At 27.4% G+C, this 22,205-nt stretch overlaps 1 protein-coding gene and 1 non-coding gene across 2 annotated transcripts; one reads left to right on the forward strand and one right to left on the reverse strand.

Moving 5' to 3' along the window:
* Positions 1-648: 648 nt before the first annotated feature.
* On the forward strand, positions 649-755 carry LOC113860397. Its single transcript, XR_003503849.1, has one exon. It is a non-coding gene; the product is annotated as a small nucleolar RNA R71 (small nucleolar RNA).
* A 1,146-nt stretch (positions 756-1,901) lies between these two features.
* Positions 1,902-14,428, reverse strand: LOC113859549 (protein ENHANCED DISEASE RESISTANCE 2-like). The gene is made up of 14 exons (XM_027492292.1): positions 14,352-14,428; positions 12,298-12,393; positions 12,154-12,218; positions 11,980-12,051; positions 11,675-11,821; positions 10,549-10,856; positions 4,601-4,679; positions 4,313-4,488; positions 3,776-3,877; positions 3,584-3,634; positions 3,356-3,499; positions 3,177-3,272; positions 2,899-3,000; positions 1,902-1,994 (listed from the first exon to the last, which is right to left on the reverse strand). Exons 1-14 carry the CDS (start codon positions 14,426-14,428, stop codon positions 1,902-1,904), a joined length of 1,608 nt encoding a protein of 535 aa, XP_027348093.1.
* Positions 14,429-22,205: the final 7,777 nt, after the last annotated feature.

The following is a 22,205-nucleotide window of genomic DNA, read 5'->3' on the forward strand; positions in this document are numbered from 1 at the left end:
TTCCTTTTATGTTTATCGTTTAAGAACTGAAGAAAAATCAAACTTGCATTTCTATAATCTAAATTAATGAAAAGACAGGAATAGTCCAGAACTTTTAAGAGAAATAATTTAGAAATTTTAAATTTACAAATAAAACAAACTAAAATTTTTGTCTTGACAATTTATTTAGTCCATGATACAAATATATAAATTTAAAATATAAATAACTTTGCTATTCAGTAAGGTAAATTTCTATCTGAAATGGAATGGAAACTATAATTAAAGTAAACTAATTATCAATATTACAACATACTTTGAAGTACTTATTACGACAAAATTTAACTTAAGTATCATGCATTTAAAACAATTTGACCTTAAAAATATTGACATACTCTTGTCAAATAATAAGAACAAAACTTAATCAAAAGTATTACAATCTTCAAATTAATCTAAACACCATTAGAATAATTCTTCTCCACAATCTCACTAAGAATATAATTCTAGATCAAATCAACTTTCCTTTATTATTCAATTTCATTTTCTTGAAAAATAAGTCATAAGGGTGAGTATTCTCCCTCACATAAGTCCTTCTTAGCAATAATGTGAGGGTCAACAGTATTGGAGATTGATAGTCTACCACAAAAAATTTGCATATGTTTCCACACAAGAAAACCATGACGTGGGCACCTCCTCAGAAGTTCTCCAAATTATTTTTATGCTTCAAATAAGGATTCAGACTCATATTACTAAAAATTGGATATCTCTGCCATAAGCTTAGCAGATTTAGATGAGGAAAGTATTTTCTTAAGAATTGCTAAGAAAAGTACTTTCCTAAGAATTGTTGAGTCAAATCCTCCCATATTGTGAGGAAATTGGAAGGTAATGTAGCAAATCATGCATTCACCTTTTCTATGACACAGAAGGGGAAAAATTAAAACCTAATAGTATAGTTGGTGGCCCCATTGTACTTTATAGTGTTTGTGAGTTGGTGGAATTTTGCTAGATGGATGTTGGAGTCTTCATTAGGCATTCCTTCAAACTGTGTATAATTTTGAACCATACTGATTAAAGTTGGCTTCAACTTGAAGTTTTTTACTTCTATATTAGGAGTCATAATGCTTCCAGAAATACTAAAATAGTAGGTGTAATGTAATTTTGGATTGATTTTTTTCCATTTCCATCCTTTGCTCCTTCAACTTCTTTCTTTGAGCTAATATAGACGTTAGCTCATAGCATCCGTTTATTATCAATGATAATGGAAACTTGACTTTTGTTTGATACTTTATCTAGATGACCGTAGTCTTGGTTGCTCTAAACCAAATCTTTTCGTCAAACTAGTTCCTTGTTCTATTTGCATTTATTTTATGTTATAATGATTTGTATTTTATCTTAAATTGTTGGAATACCTTTTTTTCAGTTCCATATATATAACGTGATACACATCATGTTGATATTGTCATTTTCTTCATACCAAACTAAATTTTTATAAAAAACACAAATAACTAGTTGAAACAATTTTCCCTTTTAAAAAGTTTACCTTTTTGTCAATCATTGAAACAAGTTTAATAAACAACTTCTATGAACAATCAAAATTTTACATAAATTTGCAGAGTAGGATTGAGAGAGGATTCGACAACTTGCTTTACAAATTAAATAGCCCAAGCAAATATACAACGGGAATTTCTTATTATGTGCACCAATACCGATTTGATTGGAAGGACAATGACGCATACAACAATATTTGTAAAATGTTTCATTTCTCATCTACAGCAAATTATCAACATCCCTAACTAATCCAATTGGATATATTTGATGATTTTTAGCTAAGTATGGCCTAATTTTGTAACTTCGTTTTCTTTTTTTATTTGTGTTTAAATGTTAGCTTTCCTTCTCAAAAATACAAAATAGATTCCTTTGCGATATTATGGTTTGACCACAAATGCTTTGGATACATCCATATGATTGAGTCGACATGTTCCAATAAGGAGTTCTGGTAACTCTGCTTGTGTGTTTCCCTACAGAGATCATCAAATGTAAAATGTTAGCATGAAAAATAATATGATATTTTTTAATATTAAAAACGAAAAAAATTACAAAGAGTAGGGAATGAGATCTAATTACAAAGAGTATGAAAAATAGAAAAAGAAAAAAGAGAAAACAATGTTCTTACAACACTTTTCTATTTAAGTAACAATAAAAAATCGGTTTTAAAATAGAAAAACTGTTGTTTAAAGTTTAGGCAACCATTTTGACAGTGTTGGCAAGTCTAATCTAATCACAGTAACCTAAAACTTTGGCACGATTTTAAATTATTGGCAAAACGTGAATAAGCAATGGATCAAGTAAGTTTTAACTATGGCTAAGAAACTGTTCTCTATTATAAGTTTTGGGAATGGTTTTTTTTATTTTTATTTTTTATATATATTTTATTGTGGGTAGACAAAATCAATCCTAAATCTTCAAAAGTGTGCAATCTTTTGCCTATATTCACATTCATTTTAATGGTTGCAACACCTTTCTCTCTAGTCCCAACTGATATAAGCACATATAGTTAGATGCCTTTATGTTCTACGCAACAAAGTCCTCTCCTACCATTTTTAGCTCACTATCTCATTACCATCTTTGCTCTTGCGTTTCCTTATATTCCTTTTATGACGTACACAAATTGCAGGTCCATCAGCACATGGTTCATCAAACGAAAGTTAAAGTAATCACCAAAAAGAGACTATTTTCATCATCAAAATTTTAAAAAAAAAATAATATGATTATTAAGGACTAAACTGTGAGTTTTCTCAACTATATAATTTAATGTTGTTGATAAATGAATGATTAGTATGATGGCGCATTTATTTTTAAAAAAAATGAATGCTTATTCTACATCTTGGTCTAGCACAACCACACTTGTTATTATATTTGTACCTCTATCAAAAAAGCCATTTCTGTGACCAAATTGTTCAGATATCCAAGAACTAGGTTCACTATTGCCTTGGCAATTGCTGACGATCCAACGTCGATATCCAGCTGATAATATGTACAATTTAAATTAGCTTACGAAACATGAAAGAAGCTGAAAGTAATACTAGAAGTTAGTAAATTAACCATCATCCTTATGTTTGTGTGTGGATATCATAAAGTGGGAAGAAAGATTATGAGCAAAACTACAATAGTTTTAATGATTAAGAAGATATCTATGTTACCTCTAGATAGTTTCTCCCACGAAAATAATGTATTTTTAGAGCTTGGCCCACCAGACATGCCTTTTTGCCAACACTTTGCTTAACTACCCATGGTCCCTGGGAGAAACAAAGCATGAGGAGGGTTAAGCATTAGGATACTCTTTCAAGCTTTTTCTGTTTGAATCTATGACTTAGTTAACCTTAGAAATATGTGGTATAAGCTTAAATCTTGAGTTTCTGTAAGCGTCATCTCCATCAACAAAGCGTTGCAATAAAGGATTGTCTTCCAGTGGAGTTTCCATCATGTAATAGAGTACAATGGAATATGAAGGACTTCCAGGTATCTGATTCATGATAGCAATATTCAGTAAATAATATGATACTCAATCATTAGGGTAAATGCAATAATTAGATGAGGTTATACTAACTTGTATGTTGACGACAAAAAAGAATTCTGGGCCACCTTTTGCTGCATATTGCTGAATTAATCATAAGGCACGTGTGACAATGACAATATTTTGACAATGATTCTTTTGAATTTTTTGACATAATAACTAGAAATCATCAATCCTGAAAGAAAATCACACACAAGCAACAAAATAAGAGCAGACAATATAAACCTGAACTATGCTACCAGGACGACTGCATAGATCATCTTGTCGCGTGTCAAATTGAAGCCAATCTGCACCCACTATTTGCATTAGGGTGCCTTTTGCCTTGACCTGGGTAAGAGAAATTAATAACCATGCTCAATTAAAATTTGGTTAGTTTATGTCATAAAAGATTTGAAAAAAGTTTCATGTGTAGCTACATTACTTGACATATCATTTTCTTTAATGCTTGTGAAAATTTTGTAGTGATAAATTTTTGCACGAATTAGACAAAACCATTTACAAAACCATACTGCCTGATTCCTGTTAAAAACTCTCTTAGATTTTATTTTTTAACATTACTTTAATAAAAAATATATATACAAGTAAATTTGTACAAAATTCAGGCAATCACCCCTCGTACAAACTAGCAATCTTCATTTTTTTTTAAATAACATAAGCTATTATAATTTATTAGGCTAGAATCTTAAGATTTTCTTCTAATTGAAAAAGGTTATATTTTTACAGTTGAACTTCTACAACTACAATTTTAGAATTCATAAATACCTTTTGACGATCTTTTAAATATGTTTCTCCACGAATAAAAAATAAAGATGGATCAGATGGAGACCAGCTGCATGGTAAAGTAAAACTTAAATCTTTACGAAGAGTGGCTCCATAAGTGCACTGCACACTATTCTCCATGTCTATGTCTTGTAAATCCATGTACCCTTTGTTCTGAACTGCAAGCAAACATATGTTTGGAACCATTTTCTCAGAAAACCATTGAGAATTGAAGCATGTTACATATACCTTTCATTCTTAAGAAAAAGATTATTAAGAAACAGCAATAACCTGCAAAATCGTGTAATTTTTGGACCAAACCAGTGGCTGATGATATTTTGGGATGGTAAGCAGTCTGTTCATCCAGTAGCTAGTTTAAATTCCATCAATAATTAACATAGTAAGACACCATTATAACAAGATTATTTACTAAATAAACAACAAATGAGTTAATACCCATTTTAATTTTTCCTTATTTTTTAGTGTCAATATATATATATATATATATATATATATATATATATATATATATATATATATATATATATATATATAAGGAATTAAAGTGCGAGTCTGGTAAAATTATAAAGTTAAAAGATTAAAGTAATGAACATTTACAAATTAAAGGCATACATTAAGTATTTATTTAGGACTAAATACTAATTGATGATATTATAGTATTTTATGATAATGGGAGAAAATTTTAAAAAGAGAAGATACTTTGATTATATTCTTTTGAGAAGAGTGTTGTGTTATATTTAATACAACATGAAAAATATTAAATTTTATTTATTATATTTTTGTATCATAATTCTAGTTATATTATAAGGAATTAAAATATAAGATCACAAATAAATATAAAAATAAATTATTAGATAATAAGTTTTGAGTAAAAAAGTATGGAATCGTGATATGATGCGCTAAAAATGAAAAGTTGAGTTTATTGCTAGAGGTGAAGAGATTTTATATAACGAAGTGATCAGCAACTATATGTTGTCAAAGCATCTAATAATAATTAATTTAGTAATATAGGTGGAATGGAAAGGGTAGTTAAATATTATTATTGTTAATTCCGCGCGTGTTAATAGATATTAAGAAAATATAAAAGCGAATATTAAAATGAGTAATTAATGTTATTTTAATACTTAGTTTGGGTGTCCAGACATCCTATATAAATTAAAAATAATTATGCTACTGACTATTAAAATATTATTATTCTATTAAGAAATAATCTAAAATGATCAAAGTTATTTTAACATACAATTAAGATATTATAAATTATTTTTCATGTATAATATTTATGAGAAGTGTTCCAAACAAAAAGGATTAAATGTTAATATTTTCTTATTGAATTATTATAGCAAATCCTAGAGTTTATTTAACAAAAATAAGTTATTTAGTAAAGTAGTTAAATGACCGGTTATTAAAGTTTTTAAACCTAATTTTAACTTGCAAATTTTTTAATTAACAACTTAATTAAAAAAATTTCATTTTTATCCTATATATTTTTTTGCAATACATTTTTATTCATTCAATTTTAAAAATTTAATATCTTTTCATAGATTACGTTGATGGTTGAAAGTATTGCGCGTCACTTGGTAAAAATATTTATTTCAAATTATAAATAAAAATTAATTAATTTTTTGTAAATATTTAATTTATCAAAATCATTAAATTTCACTTCTTTATAATATAATATCATCAAAATAAAAGTAAAATTTATTTATATTATTTCATTTTATTTAATAAAAATACTTATAAATAAGAATAAAATTAAAAAAATTTATTAAAGAAAAGTGCTAACAACATCATATACTAAAAAATATAAATTTCGTAATACTTTTAACAAAAGCAAGACAATTGAATGCAATTTTAATTTTTCTATCATAAACTTAAATGACTATTTTTAAAGACAGAAAAATATTTAAAAATATATAATTACCTAATTTTTAGTTTGATTCAATAATTAGTTATATTTTTATGTATCATTTTACTTTTATCAATTAGTTTAATAATAATTTTTCTAAACAACAACTATTTTGTGAGTTTTAGAAATTGAAAAAATTAAGATTTTGTTTAAAAGTTTAGAGGAAGAGTGAAAGAAATAGTCCAAAGGTAAAGGAGGAGAAGAAAAAAATAATTAATACAAAACTCACCAAATTAGGAGAAATTAAATATAAAATTTAGAGGGTTTATAAATTATCTTATTTAAAAACTCTCAAATAAAAATAATTATCACAAAAGTCTTTTATTTGTCTTTTTTTTTTTTTTTAAAAGTCAATTCCTAAATAAAGAAAGTATTTGTTTGAGAGTTTGGAGAGAAAAGAAAAAGAAAAAGGAAAAAAAAGCTTTGAAGGACAAAAGAGGAGGAAAGAGGGTCAATACAAACTTTACAAATTGAAAATACCCAAGCTTTGTTTAGGAGTTGATTTTTGAAAAAAGAAAAGACTAAAATTCTTCTAATTTCATATTTTTAAGTTTCTCAATCTAAATAATTTTATATTAATTCTTATTATTTCTTTCTTCTCTTTTTCCTCCTTACCTTCCAAATCATTTTTTCTCACTCTATTCAACCTCTCAAATAAAACCTTAAAAATGTGTGATTAAGAGAGTTTTGAAATGTCTAAAAACTCCCAAACAAAAATAACTCAATTTTCTTTTCTTTCTCTGAAAAATTAATAAAATTCTTAAATAGAGCTTAAAATATAAAGAAATAAAAAAATAAAAAATTGAATGCACACTGAAATTACCAAATATTGCAAAGGTATTAGTATTATACGGTAGAGGAGAAAATGTATAACTTGAGATCTGTCAGCAATGATGATACGAAAATGATTTGTTAGCGTATAATTTGATTGGAGGAAAAATAGAAAATTAAATAAATAATGATAAGTGATGTGATTAAAATAGAAAAAATAAATATAAGAGACTAACAAATGCAAGAGTACTTGTTTCAAGTTCATATTGTTTTTAAGATTACCCCACATTTTTGTTTACACTTGCACATCACGAGGTTGAACTCTTTTATAGTCATAATTCTAAAAGAAAGAAAAAAATCAGATGAAATAAAAGTGTGATTCAAAAAATTTAATGATTAAATCATGCGTGAATATCTTTAGTGCCTAGTGCCTTTCGATCGATGAACAGTACATATGTGCTTTTGCTCTTAAAAATCATGCACGACAACCCTAATAGTGCTCTTTATTTAATTAATTAACAAATTTTCCATAAAACTTTTCTTTCAATGCAAATACTGATAAATGCCTAGAAAATTTAAAATTATTTTTTTATTGAAAATATAACAATTTATTCTTCCTGTAATTTGTAATATTCTTTTAATATTTTTTCAGAAAACTAAGTTTCAAATTACTCTTAACAATTATTTTGTGCAAAAACGTGTGACATTATAAGAGTATTTTAAATTTTTAAAATAATTTATAAATAAAATTAAAAAATAAATAATATTTTTATTAGTATAAGTAAATACTTATTATATTAAATAAAAATAATAATAATTGTCAACAAAATTTAATGATCAAACATACTTGATTCATCTTTTAACGTTTATTGGTGCATGCTAATGTTTTGCCACACGTGTATTTGCACTTTATGCATACAGCCTTAGTAACTTTTAGTGAGAAAATTTTTCACAAACCTTTTCTTTCAATGTAATTTCTAATTAAAAATAAATTTTAATTAAAAGATTATAACAATTTACTCGATCCATTATTTTTATTATATATTTTTACTTAATTTTTAATAAAATTAATAAATAAAAGTAAATTAAAAATATTTTACTATATTAAATATAATAAATTATTTCTGATTCACAAAATTTAATGATCCAACATGCGTGATTCATCAATTAATAACTTCTTGTGAACAAACTTTTCATAGACCTTTTCCTTTAAGCCAATATTAGTCCACGCTGAAGAAAAAATAAATTAAAAAAGTTGTATTAAAAATAATATTTTACACTTATTATAATTTTTATTATATTTTATTAATTTTTAAATTATTATTAAATAAACTTATTGTGCATTATATCTATGTTGTATGAATACTTTTAAATTAAAATATAACAAAAGCATATTAACAATAATATTTTCTTTAATATGATATATTATTATACAATGAAATAAATTTAGATTTAAATGCTATTTTGATCAAATCATTAAATAACTTTTTTTTAAATAGATCTCTCTCGTAATCTTTGTTATAATGTTATCTTATATTTAAATATTTTATCATTTTACTCATTATATATAACACAATTTTTTTTTATAATCTTTATACATAATACATATTTCATTTTAGTTTTTATAAAAAGAAATAGATCAAATTAAAATATTAAAAAAATGTGTTTAAATAGAAATAACAATGAAAGAATGAATTATACATTGGGATTAAAGAAAAAAATAGTGTTATGTATAAAGATCAAAATAAAACTTAATATCAAAACAAGTTAAAAAGAATTGTGGTGATTCATTATAAATTTCAAAGAATGATTTATTAACATTAAATAATCCCATTATAACATGCTATATGGAAATTATTTTGACAAGATTATGCTTGAGAGTTAGATAAAATCTATTTTGTTTTTATTCATGTCAATGATGAAAAGGAGAGAATGTAATTTGATTTTAAAGTTTCAATTGATATATTCTTTAGAGAGAGAAAAAGTATTAGAATCTTCAATTTTAATTTTGATAAGTTATTTTCTGAGTAAACTCAAGAATTAGTTTCTTAAATAATAATTATTAACCATATTAGTCTTATATTCTTTAATTGTCCCGTCCATTCTTGATATAGTAGTTTATTAAGTAGTTAGATCTCTAACGTTAATTAACGTGGGAGAAATATTAACTTTTGTTGACAAGTCATGTTAAGTGACATGCACTACAATAGAAAAATATTAGAAAACATATCTGCATCGTTTTGGAGAATATTTCAAATGCTTTAACAAGCACCACTATATAAAATTGATGTACTTGAGAGTAATCTTTACAACAACTTTTTAAACTATGGATCACAAATTTAAAATTTGAAATTTCTTTCTTTATTAGTTTTTAATTATAAATCAAAATTAATGTACTATTACTTTTAAACTTGATTTGTATGTCTAAAAGTCAAATTTTCTTCATTTGTGAGTTTTTTTTTTATCACAAATCAAAACTGATTATTTGTCTCGTTGAAACTTGAGTTTTGATGTTATATTAACTAAATAGTCTACATCTAAATGAACGAAACATTGGTAAATAGAAAAAAATATCAAAATAATAAGAAATTTCATTGTTAGCATAGAGAAAGAGAGAATGGAGAGAGATGTGAAAAATGTACTTAGAGTTGTGAAAAGAGCTAATTTTATTATTACCGAGAAGACAAAAAAAAAAGATCATAGAGATGTTAGTTGGGTAGCGCTCTATCTTTACATGAGTTTATAAGTTAGAAATTGAGGAAATTTTTTTAAATTTTAATTTGTGCATATAACCACTCTCTAAAGTTAATTTTAGAGAATAATTATACCAATTACTCTCTAAAGTCATCTTCAAAGAATGATGATATTATTAGCTTTGCAACCATTTCAAAAAGTGTAAGATGGTATAGTGATGTGTGATGTCATCTCAAGCACTAAAATGACATTGTTACAATATCATAAACTAATCTTATTGATTTGTATCACCATTATTGCTACTATCGTGGACATTTTCTCCCTTCCTCACCTACATTACTCACAATTGTCACTGTTACAAAATTTACCATGACAACCTTTGCTGATGGTAAGCCTAGATTTAGTCCTTGAGATGACATCACACATGTCATTTAATGTAATATTTCAGCTGAAGTTAAAAATTTTAAGAGTTACCTAACGTTAGAGATTTAAATACTTGACGAATTGTGATATTAATGACTATTGGGACAATTTTAAAAAGGAAGAGACAAATATGCTCAATACTTATTACTTGAGGATTAATTTGTGAGTTTACTCTTTATTTTATAGGCCACTAGATCCAATAAAATAAAATAAAATAAAATCTTAGTCTAAAATTTATGATTAAATATCTTCAAACTTTTAAGTATAATTATAATAAATTACTTTTAAGTACTGTAGAATGATGTTCTAATTCTAAGTAAGTTCAAAACTTAAACTATGATTAATAAAGCAGATTATCAGAAAAGACATTATAAATCTTGGTGAAACCTAAGGAAGGAATTGAATATGAGTATGGAAATGGTACCTGAGACTGAGGGTGCAGCTCTGAAAGCAAGGTAGAGTGCCAATCATTTTCTAATTGATCATAGTCCTTTGGTTCAGGAACATCAAAGAACTCATCAACATCACTCAATGCCACTAGACTCGTACAATGAGAAGTTTCTCTGTTAGCCTCTTCCTCCAATACAAGTTCCCCCAATTTGCTGTCCACTTCTTTAACTTCATTATTAATATCCTCTTCCTTTTTACTATGAGGCAACACTAAATCTATTTCCTTTTCAATAGGTTCAGAGCAATAATTTGCTGCTTTAGCTTTAAACAACTCTCTCAGTGCTGTAAATGGTGAAAATTGTTGTAAGACTTGAGAAAAAAACGGTATCTATCATAATGTCTATACGCAAAAGCTATAAATAAATAAAACTGCACTATTTATACTACAATTATTTAAACTTCTAAAATTTGACACTACAAGTGCTATCGTGTGTGTATTGTGTAACTATCTCCGTTTCTCTTTTTATCTTTTTTCATTTACACACATCTCAAAAATAGTTCCTAAAATTAAAAGGGGCACCAAAACTTTGGATGCTCATGAAAAAAAACGATTTTTTTTAATCTTTTTTACTTGCATCTCTAAAAAGCTCTTCAAAATTAAGAGGAACAACAAAAATATCTCCTTTTGGATGCAAAATAAAATTTGGAACAATTACTATGTCGTCATCATCATATGTTAAACATGTTAGATTTTTTAACATTAATATTAATATTTATATTAATTTATGGATTAACATTATTAAATTATTATGGTTACATTGTTATTAATTATGACGTAAAATAAATGTGTATAATAATAATAATAATTATTATATAGATTTTGTAATTGGGCTCTTAGTGTGAATAGTACGTGATGGATTGGACTATTTTATGTGTCCAGTGAGAGGTTCTTGCTCTTATCTGATTATGCTTATATAACTGTTTGCTTATGACTCATGATTCTTATCGGGATTGCTTATGACTCGTGGGTTCTCATCAGGTACCCGTTTAACACAATTATTCAATTATATATAGTTGGAATTGTATTGAGTTGTTATGATGTGTATTATATATAATTGTGTTATCTTTAATTTTATATTTAAAATTCCTGCAAAACAAACCTGCAACTCTCTCAAGCATACGAATGGTTAAGGATCTAGCAGATGATGGGCGTGGATACAATTTCCACAACTTCCAATCAATAGCGAGCATGTGTTTAACAAGTGATTGCTTTCCTTCGTCAATAGGAGTCACTAGAAATCCTCCACCTACCAAACATTAATGAAGTCAAACAAGAGGTGAATCAGCTCAAAGTAACCCCAATTTCATTTCAGATATCATATTGAATAAACGACCTGCCACAACAAATTGTCAAACAATTGGTTTTAAGAGGTAAAATAATATCAAATTTAAAAGCATACATTACTTTTAACAGAAGCACGAACGTAGCCTTTCTGTGGTGGACACTTCTTATGATAAACAGAATGGAACAACATCACTGTTAATTACAGAACCAAAAAAACAAAGAGAATTAACCAATAAATAATAACAAAGAATCGGAGCTTCGTAATGTGGATTTTACTTCTGCAAAAAAGTTTACCATATGTGCCATCATCCTCTTTTTTCCAATACCGTCTTAACAGAAAATCTCGTGGTTTCATTCCCCTATAAATGAGATTTATTAGTAACAACTACCAAGTATTCTTGACCAAATTATCTGTAAGATAGTTCTATATATTATTACCATGGTAGACAATCACTGTACAGCTTCATGTGAACAATATCAGTGTGAGCGTTAATGCGATCTACCACACTTCCTTGGTATGTACAAAAGTCCCATCTGCAAGACACTTGGTAAATTCAACATTTGAATTGGAATGAGAAAAAAATTATAATAAGGGGAATGATGCCAAGGATTCAAAACGAGTTTCGCTTGAGACCATTCAAATAGCTTAGTAGTAACTCAATATGAATCTCAGTTTGTAAAACAGGAGCAGGGTCTCCAAACCATTACACCTAGCTTTATCCCAATTCTTGAGAAACAAGAAGGGACAAAATTTAGTCGCAAGATTATGAGTGTTCTTAACGTTGTTCTCCGGTCAAGATTAGGGTTTCACCTCGTTAATCATCACAATAAAGATTGAGGTTGATGGACACACTATCAAGGTGAAACTCCAATATTGATTTAATAACAACAATTGGAACAAGTATTAAAAACAGAAAAGAATGATTTTTTTCATTCTTCGAAATTATAAACAGAAAACAATGAAAACCGAAAGAAAATCACAACTTATTTACTTCATTCTTATCCCCTTCGTTTAGAAAACTTTTTGAAAGTATTAAAAACTACAAAAGGATTTTGCAATTGACATTAGAACTCATTAGAATAAGTAGCATTTGTACAGGGAATCCTCCCATTAATTGATTAATTTAAACTAAATTATATATATATATATATATATATATATAATTTTAATGTGTATCTAATAACATATGATAAAAAAAATAGTAATTTTTTATTGAAAACTGTGACATTTCATGTTATCAATACATTGATATCATACAAATTTCTATAAAATCGTACTATATTTTTTTTATAGAACAAAACGTAGATGCAATACCGCCATATGTATTATTGTAATGTTGGTACTGTTCTTTAATTAAAGTTAGAATTTTACTTCAATAATATTCATAATAAAAATTTATATTAAAGGTTGATACATATTATTACTCTGATTAAAGAAAAGCACCAACATTATCTATGATACTGGAACAAAATTTTGTTCATATTCTTATTGTCTATCCTTAGAAATACTTTAAAAACGTTATATATATATATATTATTAATTGAATATTCCAGAAAATACCCAATTTATAGCATAGTAATTTATTACTAGACAGTAGACACAAAACCTGTGTCATACCTAAACCAGCCATCAGCATTTTTGTTGGAATATCACTATTAGTTGTCACAAAATCAGAAAATGTTCAAACAACTTCTAGTGATAGTATGTATTCCAAAACGAGTTTAATTTAGATCCGCAGATCATGTTGAGTTTTACGCAATCAGAAAACCTGTTGAGGGCCTCTAGTGCTAATCAAAATCTCTTGTTGCAAAAATTGTGTGACACTCCATTGTATGTCAACAACGAAAAACAGTTTCCATCAATAGTCAATAAAATTTCAATCATATTTACCATAGATTGCATGTACTGAAGATGCTAATGAATATAACTGATCAATGTCTTTATTCTTGAGAAATGACTCACACGACTTACATATTTTGGAGATATACTATAAAATCTAAAAGGTTTACGGTGGGAGGTGTATAAAATTTAAAGGTTGAATGTCGATGATAAAAGCATTTAACATAATTTTTTTTATTATCTTACATTTATTTAAGATCTAAGTTTAGGTTGAATTAATTTATCAATAAGTACTCATATAAAAAATAAGGAGACAAAATAATTAAAACTTCGTTTACAAGTTAAAATCAACTTATACACTTCCTTTTTTAAAATCTTTCATTTATTTTTGGTTTCCAAAAGATAAAATATATAACTCAATTTTAACTTTTAAGAAAAAAATTGATTTATGTAATTTTCTTTCTTTTCTTAAAAATATATATTAAAAGGCTGACCAATATTAAACCCATTATTGATATGGTCCCTCTTTTTATCATGGCAGTTCTCGTTCACTATTTACTAATCCTACATATAATTTTCACTCAGCAGTAAGAAAATGGTTGGAACATTATCATCCTCCCGCAGCATATCAATAATAATTTGGAAGACTTACTCTGATCGTGAGGATCCAAGAGACATAAAAGTGTGGAAAATGGCTTCTGAAGTTCCATCAACTACACCCACTGCCATCATTACTGGGTGATCACTCGAACGCTGAATACAATAAACTTTAGATAAAAGTGATCATATACAAGAATGAAATTTTATATAGGTAGGAGCAACTAACACTTCCACGGGCCCAATCTTTTGCTTCTTTGAACATCCTTATTCCTACATAAGCAGTGAACTATTAAATAACATATGAAGCCACATGCCATGAGGAGACTATTGGAACTAAAAGCGTTACCATTTTGACAATCGAAAATCTTCCATGTTGTGGGAGCAATAACAACAGAGGTCAATGCTTCAGTGTATACGCGTGATTGAAATCTCCATTCAGCAGTGTGTTTCCAATGTGACGCTTTTGAGCCTCCCATTCTATTTAAATATTAAAAAAAACAAACTTATACATAAATAACAATAATATAAAGAAAAAACAAAATAAAATAAAACATTTATAATGCATGTGGTCTTGTTTGACACCACAATCTGCTTTAGGAAATCTACGAGTAACAAAAAGCAAGCCTCAAGCAAAAGTAAAAGTACATCAAAAATAGTGTATCAGCTTTCAAAATGCAGTTCCATTATTTGAATACAAAAACGATGGACACTGAATTAAAGAATAAAAGAGAAAGTTGCACGGAAAAATATGTAAAGCGTGTATTTATTAGTAATTTTAATAAATTTTTCCTGCATTTAATAACATTTGTAAGAAAATTAATACAATATATGAAATAGAGCATGATTTTCTCACACAATATATATAAGTCTAAAAATTCTTATATTCAATTCAGTATTTTATTTGAGTGCAAGAGTTTTTAAATTTACATTATTGTGAGAAAATTCTTCTCTATATAAATTGTATACAATTGTTTGTCTTTTACTATTTTATTTCTATTTATCTAACTAAAGAAAGAAAAAACAAATTATTTTTATTAATGAATCTAATCATTTTATTGAATTATTTGATAAATTTCTTAAAATATTGTCTCTTTAAACTTGAAACTACTCAATTAGTATAAATATTTTATAGATTTTATTAACTCTAACTCTCAGGGTTGAATTTAAGTATACAAGATAGTAAGTTTTTATCAAAAACAAAATACATGTATTTACATTGAAATTATCAAAATATTTTAAATGTTTTTATTTTTTTAATAAAATTTTACTATTTTTGATACTTTATTTTACCTAAGAGCTAAGTTTAAATTTATTGTGTTCAGAGTTTCTATATAAGAAAAAAAAAAAGGTATTAATGAAAATATAATAATTCATATTATTTTGAACTTGCTCAATGCTTACATGAATACATAAGCAGAAACGAATTTCATAAACAAATTTCTTCTTCTCTCTCTTAGCAAGTATTAAAAAAATCAATGATAATAACTTTTATTAGCTACAAGTACTCAATATCAAAAATACATTTGAAAATCAAATGAGATAACTTTTTTGGGCCCTTTTTAGTGTGGTTATCAATTCTATGTTTTCAAAATTTTAAAAATCTAAAATTCATTTTTAGTTTTACTTTTGTTGTTTTTAAATTTTAAATTTTAATACTAAATCTTAAAATCAAAGCATGCAAATCATTTCTTATTTTTTAATCTGAATTTGTTAGAGTTTATTTTATTTTCTTAAATAATCTTGTAATTATTGAAGATTAAGTATAACTTTATAAAAATTATCTTTTAATTTTATAAAATTTGTTTATAAATCTTTTATACCTAAATAGTAGTAATCATTAACCATTAATTTTTTGTACAAAATCTATTATGGCACAAAGGGATTTATATACAAAGTTATCAACTTCAACTTCAATGTCCTACTATCATGGATGAAAACAATCCTTCATGAAAATAAAAGTTGGGTTTAATTGAAAAAGAGTCATTGAATTTCATCAATTGGGAGAAGGTTGACTTGATTATTGCAACATAGAGCATCATCAAAGGATGTATGGCTCGATCTAGGATAACAATATTCATAGACAGATGAGACAAACTTTTGTTACAATTGACACTTCTTTTTTATATTTTTAGAAGTTAATTAGACATATTGCTTTTATATTTTCTTGATTTAGTAACTTGTTTAGTCATGTCATAGTAGTTAAATAAGAGTAATAACCTAAAATTTGAGTGCTATGCAAAGTAAGTGATATTCATTCCCTTTTCTTTTTTTTGTAGTGTTGTATTTTACAAGAGGATTGTGTATGAATGCAATATAAACATAGAGTATAAATAAAAAATATGAACCACTCTAAAAGTTATATTCTATTTTTTTTTCTCATTTCCTCTAGTTCTATTTTTTTACATGATATTAAAAGTTTCATTAATCTTTAGGGATCTATGAGGAGAGAAAACTAACAAGAAAACCTATTCACAAAAGATGACATAACAGAATGGCATCCAGCCATAGCTCCTTATCTCCACCTTTAACATTTACTAAAGAAAACTATGATTTGTGACTACAAAAATGAGAACTTATTTGAGAGCCCAAAATTTGTGGGATATGGTGCAAGAAGGAAGTAATCTAACTCCTTTATCAAACAATTTACAAGCAACACTACATGATATTTCTATGAAGATTTTGAACCTAGAAACTGCAAAAGAGACTCGGGATAAACCCAAGGAGGAGTTCTAAGGTAGTGAAAGAATAAGAAGGATGAAGGTGTTGAATTTGAGAAGAGAATTAGAAGTAAAAGAATATGAAACAGTAAAGGAGATTTTTTATAGACTCTCTAATATGGTTATACAAGTGAGGGGATCAAAAGGTTATTCTAAAAGACTATAAATCCTTGCTCCTACAATTCAAGTAAGGAGGGCTTTTTGGTTTTTAAATTCCTAATTACATTACTTACTACCTTACTAGTGTAGTGTCTACTGACTGAGTCATGAATTAGATTGGATAGGCCAATGGAGAATCAAATTAGGAGTTGTGGAAAGGATTTAAGATATAATGTATCAAGACTCGCGGTAAGATTTGAGTGCTCAGTCATTTAATATTTGATGGGTGAGTTTTTCTTAAAAAAAGGTAGTTTGCTTACTTAGTGCTTGTGCTAAGGGATGACTTGATTGCTTTTTTTTTTGTATATATATATATATATATATGCCCATACACTAGAGAGATTTGAGTAAAAAAATCTCCTCTTTTAAGGAGAACATGAGTTTTTCTCAAATATCTATTATAAAGCTTGTTAAAACTATGTAAGCCAATGAAAATAGAATATTTTTAAGAATGGAAGAAAATGGAGAAAGTGCTTTTATGGCTAACACCAAAGGCAAAGCTCAAGGTTGCAATGGCTCTACAAAGTAAAAAAAACCATTTGGAGGGAAGAAAGACAAAGGATAAAAAGAAGACAACAAAAAAGGAGTTAAATGTAATTATTTGAAAACAAAAAAAAATCCACTTGTCCTCACTATAAAAAGAAAAATAATAAAGAATATTTTTGTTGATTCAAACTTGGAGTCAAATGCAAGGCTTGCAACCCAGCTTGGTCATATGGACAAAGTTTGCATAAACAAAGGAAACTAACAAAGACAATAAGCTCAAGTTGTTGAGCATCAAGAAAAGATTGAGGAACAATTATTTGTTTCTCTTTGTTATGCAACAAGTAGTACCAAAGAAGCTTGACTCATAGATAATGGCTATACAAATCATATGATTTATGGTGCTAACATTTTAAAGGATGATCAATCTTACTTCTTCAAAGTCACCATTGGTAATTGAGGAAGTGTTGATGTCAAAGACAAAGGAGTGGTTGTTAGTAAAACTCCTTCATGTACTAAAAATATTTCAGATGTTTTATTTGTGCTTAAGATAAATAAAAAACTTTTAAGTGTGGGACAAATCCTTGAAAGACATTCTACCTTGCATTTTGAAGATATGAGTCGCACCATATTGGATCCTTTTGAGTGTGAACTAATGACTATAAAAATGAGAGATAAAATTTTTCTAATAGAATGAAAACAAATTCCTATACATGCCTTTCTAAGTGCACTAGATGAGTCAATTAATTGGATGCAAAATCTACTTGCCATTCAAGAACATGATGTTTTGTGGAGTATGTTAGTGTAGAAAATAAAGTAAGTTGTCATTTTCTATTGAAGCAAGTTAGAAAGCCATTGAAATATTGTAACTTATACATATTGATGTGTGTGTCCCAATGACTACCACTTCTTTAAATAGTAGTAAGTATTTTTTATTGTTTATAAAAAAAATTTTAAGGTTAAAGGCAAAAGTAATTGCAAATTTTCAAAAGTTCAAGCTTCTAGTTTAAAATGAGGATGATTGCAAACTATTATGACCATCTAAGAATCTAGAATCAATTGACTGTTCCTTATAATCCTTAACAAAATGGTATGATAGAAAGGAAGAATATGTCAATTATGGTGATGACTAGGTTTTGCTCTTTTAAAAATGTCTTCTAAAAGCATTTTGGGTTGAGGCTATTAACATTAACACTTAATATACTTGCTAAATTTATTTTCTATCAAAGCCTTGAAAGGCAAAACACCTTTTTAAGCATTGTATAGAAGGAAGCCTTTGGTCGAGCATCTCAGTATTTGGTTGTGTATGTTATGCTCTTGTTTCATAACTTAAAAAGACAAGTTGAATCACAAGTCATATGTTTTGTATTTTTTGGGGTACAATCTTTTGATAGAAAAGATTTTTTATCTACAGAAATGTAAAGTTTGATGAATTTTCCAAATGGAATTAGGAGAAATTCAAAGCTAAAGTCTCAAGTAAAGGAAGACATGGCGCGAATAATCTCCAACATCAAATTTCTAAAGATAAAGAGCAAGGTTATGATAATGATGCTAATTTTTCAATTAAAGGTACTATAACTCTAGGTGGAATTTATCAAAAGTGCAATTTTGCTAAAATGGAACTAAAATGGTATTGTGAAACTACTAAACTTGAAGCTTGAAGGGATGTTATGTAAGATGTTATGAATATGATTGAGAAAAATAAGAACTAGTAGCTTGTAGACAAACTAACCAATCAAAAGGTAATTGGTCTTATATGGATTGATAGAACTTGACTTAATCTTAATGATTTTGTGATTAAACTCGAGGTTAGATTGGTTGTTAAAGGTTATCATTAGCAACAAGAAATTGATTTTTTAGATGCTTTTACTCCTAAGGCAAGCATGATACAATCAATATGCTAATGACTTTGGCAGCCAAAGTGGGTTGGAAGATCTATCATTTTTATGTGAAGTCAACCTTTTTAAATGGGTTCCTAGAAGCAAACATCTATGTGGATCAAACTGAAGGTTTTTAAGTTCAATGAAATGAAAATAAAGTCTACAAACTCCATAAAGCTCTATATGGCTTGAAACAGGTACCTAGAGTCTAGTATACTAGAATTGATAATCATCTTTGGAAAAAAAGATTTAATAGAAGTGAAAATGAAGCTCTATATCACTTTCATGTTGTTGCAAGTTTGTTGTCTATATTTATGCATTCTTTTAATCAAGCTCACTGCGGTGCAACAAAACGTGTATTTAGATATATTAGGGGTACAATTGATTATGACTTGTGTTATTTGAAAAATGAAAGTGGAGGATTTTAAGGCTATGCAGATAGTGATTAGGTAGGAAGTATAGATGATTCAAAACACACATCTAGTTATGTTTTCTCATTAAGTTCAAAAATAGAATGTGGTCACCTAATTCCTAGTTGAAGTGGAGTATATCTCAGTTGCAATAGATGTGAATCAAGTTAATTTGGCTTAGAAAAGTCTTATTTGATGTGGAGCAAGTTCAAAAGAAAGCTATTGTCAAACGGGGTTGATAATAAATCAATCATTGTAATTGCTAAAAATCTTGTGCAACATGGTAGATCAAAACATATTAAGGTGAAGTATCATGCAGTTAAAGAAGCTAAGAAGTCTAAAGAAGTTAATCACATACACTACAATTTTGAAAATCATATTGTGGATATCATGACCAAGGGTTTTTTCAAAGACAATTTTTAAGTGCTTAGATCAAGACTTGGATTGATCAAGAAAACTTTTAAGGAGGAGTGTTAGAATTGAGACTTTTTCATAATGTTTTTGGAAGTGAAATTAGTTGGACATGTTACTTTTATCTTTTCTTAGTTTAGTAACTTGTTTAGTCATGTCATAATAGGTAAAATAAGGTGATAATCCAAAATTTAAGGAGTGCGTCTGCAAAGTAAATACCTATTTTATTTTGCTTGTAATGTTGTATTTTCTCTTACAAGAGGACTATGTATGAATGCAACATAAAAACAAAGTGTGAATGAAAAATATGAACCACCTTAATAAATATTTTTTATCTTTGATCCTATAATGCAATTCATGAATAATGATTGCGAATTTGAGTTAACTATTATGAGAATTTGTTATTAATTATATTGTTATTCATGTTTCCAGCGAGAATGAACAAGAAGTGAGAGTTCTAGAAGATTAATGGTTAAAAAAGAAAGCAACATTAACTTCTTTTGAAGATTTGCAAAACTAGAGATCTATACGGACAAGTACACGCCCATGTACTTCTCGGATCACGTAAATTAGGCAAAATACGTGAATGAGAGATATACACGGTCAAGGAAGCTTAAAAAGTAGTGAATATTTAAGAAAATTAGATATGTACATGGTCAAGTACATGACCATATACCTGGGCATGTTCTTTAATATGCGTCAGATTTGACACGGGCAAGTACACACCCGTGTATATGCTCATGTACTTCTCAGATCACGTAAATTAAGCAAAGTACCTGAATGAGAGATTTACACAGTCAAGTATATGACCATATTGTTCAAGGAAGTTTAAAAAGTGGTGAATATTTAAGAAAATTAGAGATGTACACGGTCAAGTACATAACCGTATACCTGGGCGTGTTCTTTAATGTGCATTAGATTTGAGTTTCTATGAGAAAATGAGGATGATGCAAAAACCTAGAGGAGATAATAAGACTTTTCATTTATTTTTCTACTTTTAAATTGTAGTTTCTCAATGTTTAATTTTTAATTCTTTTTTTTTTAGTACCTAGATGTAATGAATCTTGTGTAATCCTTTCTTGGAATTCTCTTTCACACTATCTCATGTTTTGTTTTCTTGAGTTCATTTGAGTAGTTTTACTTGTTGGTTAAGGATTCTGTTTATCTCCTATCTTATTTTCATGGTTCTGGTTTTGAGTGAAAACCTAGCTTGAAGTGACCATTGCTCTTTAAAAAGGTTTGAATGCAACTCTAGAGATAGAATGACATAGGTCTTTTGTATTAGGGATAACCCTCATAGTGGAATTTACAAATCAAATTTAATGCAACCTAAGGGGTGTTAATTAAAGAAGAGATTCTAGTTAATCAACTAAGGGTTATGAGCTCTTATCGTTGAGAAAGGTATTGACTTATCTTAGAAATTTTCATAGCTTTAAAAGATTAAAATTAAGTAGTTGAGGGAGGAATCTAGTTGTTTGGATGCTTAGGAGGATTTACAATCTAGGTACTCGTTTTATTCATTTGAATTTACTTAACCATATTTTCTAGATTTTTATTCTTGAAATTTGTTTTGTTTCTATTTGCTATTTTTTGTCTTAGTAAAATCGTCATCATAATTTCTTTTTTCTCTTCTTTAACAACTGAGTAATTAAGGATTGAAAATCTTAATTAATAGTCCTGTGGATATGACACTTAGTACTATTTTTTTAGTGATACTACTATGACAATAGGTATACTTGCCTATTCATTGATTTGAGCTATCAAGTTTTTGGTGTTATTACTGGGGACTAATTCATTAAGATTTCCTTCATTGTCTCTTTATTAATTTTTCTTTGTTTCTTTAGTC

Source organism: Abrus precatorius, unplaced genomic scaffold, assembly GCF_003935025.1.
Source record: "Abrus precatorius isolate BTA unplaced genomic scaffold, Abrus_2018 Scaffold2, whole genome shotgun sequence".
Lineage (NCBI taxonomy): Eukaryota > Viridiplantae > Streptophyta > Magnoliopsida > Fabales > Fabaceae > Abrus > Abrus precatorius.

Coding starts and splice junctions, on each gene's coding strand:
- LOC113859549 (XM_027492292.1), bottom strand. CDS start 14,428: ATGGCAGTGGGTGTAGTTGATGGAACTTCAGAAGCCATTTTCCACACT. Junction 4,680..10,548: donor AGCTGCACCCTCAGTCTCAG/GTACCATTTCCA, acceptor AATTTAAACTAG/CTACTGGATGAACAGACTGC. Junction 3,635..3,775: donor GTCCTGGTAGCATAGTTCAG/GTTTATATTGTC, acceptor TGATTAATTCAG/CAATATGCAGCAAAAGGTGG.